This window comes from Trachurus japonicus, chromosome 7 (genome assembly GCF_045865225.1).
Source record: "Trachurus japonicus isolate A0001 chromosome 7, Traja_1.0".
Lineage (NCBI taxonomy): Eukaryota > Metazoa > Chordata > Actinopteri > Carangiformes > Carangidae > Trachurus > Trachurus japonicus.
Window position 1 is genome coordinate 4586693 of NC_140913.1, and position 7950 is coordinate 4594642.

Genomic DNA, 7950 nt, shown 5'->3' on the forward strand with positions numbered 1-7950 from the left:
TATTATTACACTAACATTCTCATAGACACACCCCCTGGTACCATGTTCTCTGGCTCTTTGTTGTAATTGTAACTTGAGGGTTTTCATTCCAAAATGAATTATTTTTGATATATTGTCAATATAAGAATCAGTATGTTCAGTGCATTAGATTAACTTTATTTTGAAATGAACCCTCTCAATAACACTTGACCTAACATTTGTAGCTGCTTGTATCATTTCTAATGTTCCCTCACTTCCTGTTCCTCCCTCACTGCTCTGCCTGCAGATCCCTGGAGAGGTGAGGACTTTAACCTCCTTTATTAGCTCCCCAATGCATGTTTCACATCCCATAATTGCATTGCTATGGTGTGTCATTACATTTAGATGTTAAGAATTCCAGGGAGTTGGGTTTTGAGTGATTTAAACCTTTTTTCATCTTGTGTATGTGTGACCTGGTGGTATTTTATATACCCAGAATAACCCTGGAAACACAGACTGCAGTGCCAAAATATACATTTACTATATATAATACATAAAACACTACCTTCAATGTTTCCCTCACTAAAAAGTGATCGGAAAAATGTACAACTATATATAGAATTATAGATGAAATGAAATAAAATAAAATCTAATTAAAATCTATCTGCAATAGAAGTGACCAATGTCACATCTGAAGTCAATCAACCACACAGTAAAACACACATGCTACCAACACCTCCCCCTCCCCCACCAAGACACATCACAGGAAAAACAAAATACACTCATGAGACACTGATGTCAAGGAAAATAACATCCCATAAGGCAGAGTGGTTGGCTCTTTTAATTGGGTCTGTTTGAAAACCCTTTACCTGCTGCGATAACGCTGGCGCTATGTTTCCTATACGCAGAGTATTATGACCATAACTCAATTATAGTTTCATATACAGTTTGGTTTTGCTGTTAATAGAGTTCACTTTTGTACTGTTTTATTCAAAAAAAGATTATAAAGATTGTGTAGAGGTTCACATTTTAAATGTCAAACCAAAACTTCATGCAGGAACAATATTTTTCCACACTGTTTTTCTTTATAACTGCGTGTGCAATCATCATTTACCAGATGTAACATATTTAAATGTAAGTACTCCTGAAGAAAGGGGGAAAAAGCCTTCAGACATAGGGCATTTTCTGGCCATTTTATGAAAAAGAGAAAAAGGTGTTTGCGCTCTTCAGGTGCATAGGCAAAATTTTTAAAAGAGAAAAAAAAGAAGGAAGGAAAAGCTCACACACTGGTCAAAAAATGAAATGTCCACTAAAGAGGTCGACAGATGTAAAATGACATGTTTTTGTTTTTTTTTAACAATATTTTTTATTGATTTTTAACTTTTACAAGAAAGGGATGGATACATAATATGGTCCACAGGAATGAAAAGCAAAACAAGTAGACAAACAAAACAAATAATAATAATAATTTAAAAAAAACAACAGCAACCGTCAGCTCAGATCTATATAATTAGGGTTCAGTAAGAAAAAATATACAGTATGAGCATTCAAGAGAATCCCTGCAACATTATACAAGAGACACCAGGCTACATACTTCAAACAGGGTTCCCAAACTTTATGGAATTGGTCTGTTGTTAAATGTAATATGCATGTAAGGTCTCTAATGGCACTAGATCAAACACTACTACTACTACTACTACAGCCTTTAACAGTTGGTACCCTGTCATTGATCCATTGTAACAGAATATTCTTTCTCGCTGCATAAGTAAGTATACAGTACAGCCTCTTATTATGTTTTGATGTTAAACGAGGATTTGGGAGGCACTGGGTCCATCTCCAGTTTTAAACCAAATATCTTCTCCATTTCAGATAGTACATTAGACCAATACATTAGCAGTTTTCGACATGACCAAAAACAGTGAGTTAGGGTACCGATTTCAATCTTGCATTTAAGGCAAGTGGGTGAGAGAGTCGGATTGAAATAATGTCTGCGGTTGGGAGATATGTGCATTCTGTGTATAATTTTTAACTGCATTGCTTGGGCACGATTACAAACTGAAATTGACCCTTTGCGTAAGCCCCGCCCCCTTGGTTACTGTTGCTACGGCGGGCAAGCTTTCACTCCCAGCCATGCTCCTGGCAGTATTTGGTATCGATTTCAAAGGAAATATCAGCAAATTTCTGGATAAACTGTTCTGAGATAATAGAGAGAAGAAGTCACAAAGATCATTCATAGTTTTCAGTGACGTGACTCGCGCAGGAGGATAAAACATCTGTTCAACGACACGACTGGACAATGTACAGAGCAGCAGTAAGGACCGGTCATTTTACCGTCTATCAACCCACCAAGACTTAGGTCATCTCACTGGTCATGAAACGTTGTCAAACTAAAAGTTTTTGGGCGATTGTGAACCACATACAGCTTTCGCTGCTGTTTTGTTTTCTCCCACCGCTGTATCAGTCAGTGAAAGCAGTCCCTGCCTGGAGGATCCCTCGCCTAAAAGCCCAGGTAAAAGCCCTAAAAGCCCAGGTAAAAGCCCTAAAAGCCCAGGTAAAAGCCCTAACAGCCCAGGTAAAAGCCCTGAAGCCCAGGTAAAAGCCCTAAAAGCCCAGGTAAAAGCCCTAAAAGCCCAGGTAAAAGCCCTAAAAGCCCAGGTAAAAGCCCTAAAAGCCCAGGTAAAAGCCCTAAAAGTACAGCTGTCATTTCGGAGGTGAACATATGGTTATCCCCATATTTACACTTGCTCAAGTCGAAAAAAAAAGTCCGCTCGTATCTGAACATCTCTATATTGCTGCTGCCGCCGCCGCCGCCGCCGTAGTAGCAGCAGCAACAACAACATCCTTCTCTACAAACAAATGTTTTTCGTCCTAGTCTCAAAATGTGTCCACAAAAGCAAACGTAATGACTCACTGCGGAAAGCTTGCCAGGCCTATAGTTACGGTTGCTAACGTAGGATTGGACAATAGCCGTTTGTGGGAGGAGTTGGCGAAGGGTCAATTGACTTAGCATATCTCCAGACATTCTTCCATTCTTCATCATCAATTATGATATTTAGCTCCTTACCCCACGTGCCTTTAAGCTTCTGCAACTTATTTGGAGTCGCGAGATACATAGCCTTATACAGTAAACTTACAGATATCTCTCTATCTGATGAAAATATTAATTTCTCAACAGGAGAACTTTCATGGTTCTCAACTAACGTAGTACTATGTAAGACATAAGGCCGGATTTACTAAAGGTTTGCGTGTATTAAAACGTGTGCAAACGTGATTGCACGGGCAAACACACGTGGAACCTGATCTACTAACCGGACGCACCGAGGATTGCGTCTCTCAAATGGGCAAAATAGCACATGCGATCCATTTAGCGTGTTTGCCTTGATGAATATGTAAATATGGGCGTTTCAGCCAGAACGTGCAGAATACTGGGAGGAGTAGATGCAAATAGATTTATTTAGCGCGTGCAATGTGATTTACCAAACCAGGAAGAGATTGCGGTGGCTGTTTTTGCGTCTTTATTCACCACGTCTGAAAACCATGTACTAACTGATACAACTTTGCCAAAACGTATGCGTTTATTGATTTGATACCTGTCAGAGCCCCGTGATTTTACATCTCTGCATTTCCTCACGTCTGGGTCATTCTCTAACAGTTTTTCAGCCGTGTTAAAAGTCTTTTACGCGCCGTTACGCACGGCACACGTCTGTCCTGCAGTGCGCTCCTCTCTTTTCCTGTCCTCTCCTCTCCTCTCTTCTCCTCTCTTTTCCTGTCCCCTCCTCTCCTCTCCTCTCCAGTACCTGGCTGCTCAGCTCCGTCTCTCGGTCCCGGTCCCGGACTGAGACACGTCACCGCTGCCTTCACCCGTCTTTGATCCCTCTGGTCAGTGGTCAGAGCGTTTAGATCCGTGTGTCCCACCTGAGCTCTCTATTAATCCACTGGATCATGGGCGGCACACACACACACACATATTATAGGTGTGTGATTGTCGCTGCAGCTGCTGCCTGTTCGTCACTATATGACGAGTTGGGCCCTGTAGCGATTTGTGTTTGCGAGAGAGATGAACACACATGCTGTCATTGTAGCCTATGGATCGGATCAAATGTCATTCTGTCCCTTCGTCCGTCCAGCTCTCTGTCCACTCTCTCCATGGCGGAAACCATTACCACTCACAAAACCCTCATTTACATATTGCGGTTTGCACGTGTTTTCATTTAGCGGGTTACTCTTAGTAGATCAGCTGTTTTGCGTGCACTAACCAAACATGCAATATTTTAGCGGGCGCAAACAATATAGCGCCCGCTATCTGGGATCTTAGTAAATCCGGCCCATAGTGCCTTATCTGCAAGTAACGAAAAAAGTCACTTCTGGGGATAGAATATTTCTCTATTATTTGTTCAAATGTCATCATCACATTATCAGAGAATAGATCCTTCAATCTATGAACACCTTTATCCCTCCACTTTTTAAAACCAGTATCAACCATCCCAGGCTGAAAATCTGGGTTATTCACAATAGGGGTAAAAACAGATGTGAACTTTGACCTTCCCTCAAGTCGACACATTATTCGCCAGGCCTTAACTGTTTAAGCGTAACTGGATTATTACAACTCAGTCTGATATTTTTAAATTTCTTAAAAAACAGTAAGTCCCTTAATGGATATTTTGAAAGGAAAGCCTCAACACCCAACCAAATAGAGTTTGAGTTGTTTACAACCCAGTCATAAATGTACCTCATGTGAGTACTTAGCTGGTATGTTCTGATATTTGGTAAGTCTAAACCCCCTATTGAACCTGGGAGCTGCAATGTAGCCATTTTGAGTTTTGGTCTGCGCTTGCTCCATATAAAAGAGCTTAGCCAGCCATTCAGGTCTTTTATCACCCTATTTGAAAATAGGGAGGAAGGATATACGCCCTAGCCAGGAGACAGGCAAAGAATTCCAACGCTCCAAGTCCTGCCTCACCTTCTCAAACAGGGGAATGAAGTTGGCTTTATACATTTGCTTAAATTTAGGAGTTATGAATACACCTAAATATACAAAACCTGTAGGAGACAACTTAAAGGGAAAGGAAGGTAAGGCAGCTGGTATCGAATTAAGACTCCCAAGTGGCATGGCTTCAGACTTGGTCAAATTAATTTTATACCCCGAAAATTTGCTAAATAGATCAATAATGTTAAGTAGAGCTGGTATTGATGTCTCCGGATTGGTTATAAATACCAAAACATCATCTGCGTATAGACTTATCTTGTGCTCATAATCAACTTGCAAGCCTCGTATAACAGGTGTCATCCTTATGGCCTCTGCCAAAGGCTCGATGGCAATGGCAAATAAGAGGGGCGACAAGGGGCAGCCTTGCCTCGTTCCTCTGTACAATGGAAAACTGTCCGATTTAAGCCCATTAGTCAAAATAGCCGCCTGTGGATTATCATACAGAATTTTAACCCACCTAATGAAATTATCCCCAAGACCAAATTTGTTTAAAGCATAAAATAAATAAGCCCATTCTGTGAGATGTGAGCTCTGCATGGTGCACTGTATTTCCGAGTTTTCCCTCATCAAGCTCATCAAATTCACAGTCCAACAACTCCAAAACGCTCTGGTGAATAAGTTGTGACCTGCACATTCACCATGCTATGAGATAATAATGGAACATTACAAGACTGAGTTGTTTTTGAAGCAAATATGTAGGCAGAACTACATCCCAGACACGGCTGCTGGGCGGAGTGACTTCAAAAGCGAAAGTAGTTCTGGGTATTTGCCTGATGTGTCCTAATGTTACATAATTATACGTTATTATCTCATAGCGTGGCCAATGTGCAGGTCACAACTTGTCCACCAGAGCGTTGTGGAGTTGTTGGATTGTGTATTTAGTTTGATGAGGGAAATGTAGAAATCCCATGAGCCTCCGTAGCGTAGCTCTGAGCAGCTCACGGCTCTGCTCCGCCGTTCTAAAAACAGCTTGCACCGACAATTAAAGGTAACGAACCTACTGCTATGACTATAGGGATTATGGCAATGGGCCAATTTGCCAAAATGTTGAACTATTCCTTGTGTTGTTGTGTGAACATCTCAGCTGACCACTGACGGTGTCCCTCTGTCCTCCTGTAGCGACGCGGACGAGAAGCGCTCGGACAGCCACCCGTCTCTGAACGGGGAGAGTAAGCTGGGCAGCGACGACTCCCTGGCCGAGTACGGCGACAGCGTGGACATCCAGTTCAACGAGGACGGCTCCTTCATCGGCCAGTACAGCGGCCGCGGGCCCGTCCCCCACGGCAACGAGAGCTCCGGCCCCGCCTCCCCCGTCAACGCCATTCCACCGCCCCCCATCGCTCCCTCCATGTCGACCATCCTGAACCGGCCCAGCTAGACACACACACACACACACACACACACACATTACAAAACCACACGTACACACACACACATATGAAATACCTGCCTACAATAAAACACCAAGGGACAGACCACTCCTGACTCCACTGCCTATAATGTTATAGTGTAAGACCACACACACACACACACACCTATACACACACACACACACCTATACACACACACAGTGTCAATACATTCCACAGGTTTATGCAGTGAAGCTGTTTACAGGATGTCTCATCTTTTCTACTCAAGTTTACACACACATTTACACACACACACACACACACACACATGCACCTACAGGCAAACAGACTAAGTTAGACCCCAAGTTAGCCCTCCAGTCTTCTATATGAGAGAAAGACAGAGGTGGAGGACAGGAGAGGAAGATGATGGCAGGTGTGATGAAGAAAAGAGGGGGAAAGTAGTGAAAGTGTTTTTTGTTGTTCGTCTGTGACCAAAGTGTCTCCCACGAATGATTTCACTTTGTCCCAAACCCTTCAGTTTTTTTTTTATACAAACATAACATTTACAGTTCCTACGTTTTTACTCTTTGTGCATCACTGTCCAACATCACCGTTGTGTGTCTTTGTTTTCTGCGTTCTCTTTCTGCATTTTCCAGCTGTTTCTGTGTTTTGTGCGCATGCGTCTGGGAATGACTCTGGTATTTATTTGAGTGTGTGCGGCTGTCAGAACAGCTCCCAAACCTAAGATGCATGCCCCGCCCTGTGGTGCTTATTTAGTTGATATTTAGCATTTGAGGATAAGGAGAGACTGTTTGTGTGTGTGTGTGATTGTGTGTTTGTGTGTGCATGTGCGCTTGTGGTGTGACCATTCATGCTCTCCATCCCTGCCCTTTGACCTGCAGTGATGAGAGATCTGTTGCCTTAAGAGAGTCCAGTTGAGCCTCCTCTCCTCCTCTGTCCATCCATCTGTCAATCATCCATTGCTCCTCACACACTCGCTCCTTCTCCGTCAGGATGCTACGGTGGCCCTGAGAGCTCAACAAACTGCAAAAGTGCAAATGGAGAAAAACAGTTTTCCAATTTTTTTCTCACTAACTTTCCACCTCTAATTGTTTGGGACTATTTTCAGTGGCGTATCAATCTGCATATGAGTAGGACCTATTTGCGCCACAGGACAGTGTGTGCTGGAGTGAATCAAAATTAAAACACAAAAGTGACGGTTTAATTCTTTAATTCTTACTGGAAATAAGCCGAATTAACATTATTTTGAATTATCTTTATCAACGTATTAACTAATGCTAGATTAGCATAAAGTATCTGCAATAAACATCTGAATGCAGTCAGAATGTAAAACATGCATTTCACTTACATCCCCATGGCAACAAATAAGAGCATCCCCGGACGGGTCCAGGCATGTTCACAGCTTTACTGTCACCTGGATACTGTTGTTCTGTAATTGACGCTGTGTCATGGAAGTGATGAGGTGCGGCTGCAGTGTGTTGAGCTTTCAGGTAGTGGGACTAAGCTTGATGACTCCATATCGGCCTTGTAACGTAGACGTGTCGCAGCGAGACGATTTGAACGCGCCACTTGGACGCCTGAAAAATCACAGGACCGTAGCGAGGTGTGTTTACATGACACCGGTGTCAGAGCCGG

At 42.7% G+C, this 7950-nt stretch overlaps 1 protein-coding gene across 2 annotated transcripts in view; it reads left to right on the top strand.

Moving 5' to 3' along the window:
- Positions 1-7950, top strand: part of LOC146984038 (neural cell adhesion molecule L1.1-like) — a 79011-nt gene that overhangs the window by 68268 nt on the left and 2793 nt on the right. Inside the window, exons 27-28 of one of the 2 annotated variants that reach the window (XM_085780861.1) lie at positions 266-277; positions 6065-7950. The exon at positions 6065-7950 is cut by the window's right edge and continues 2793 nt beyond it. In XM_085780861.1, the coding sequence (XP_085636987.1) occupies positions 266-277; positions 6065-6323 (271 nt within the window). In that variant the 3' untranslated portion in view covers positions 6324-7950. The remainder of the gene's footprint in view (positions 1-265; positions 278-6064) is intronic. The other variant, XM_085780862.1, reaches the window with a different exon arrangement.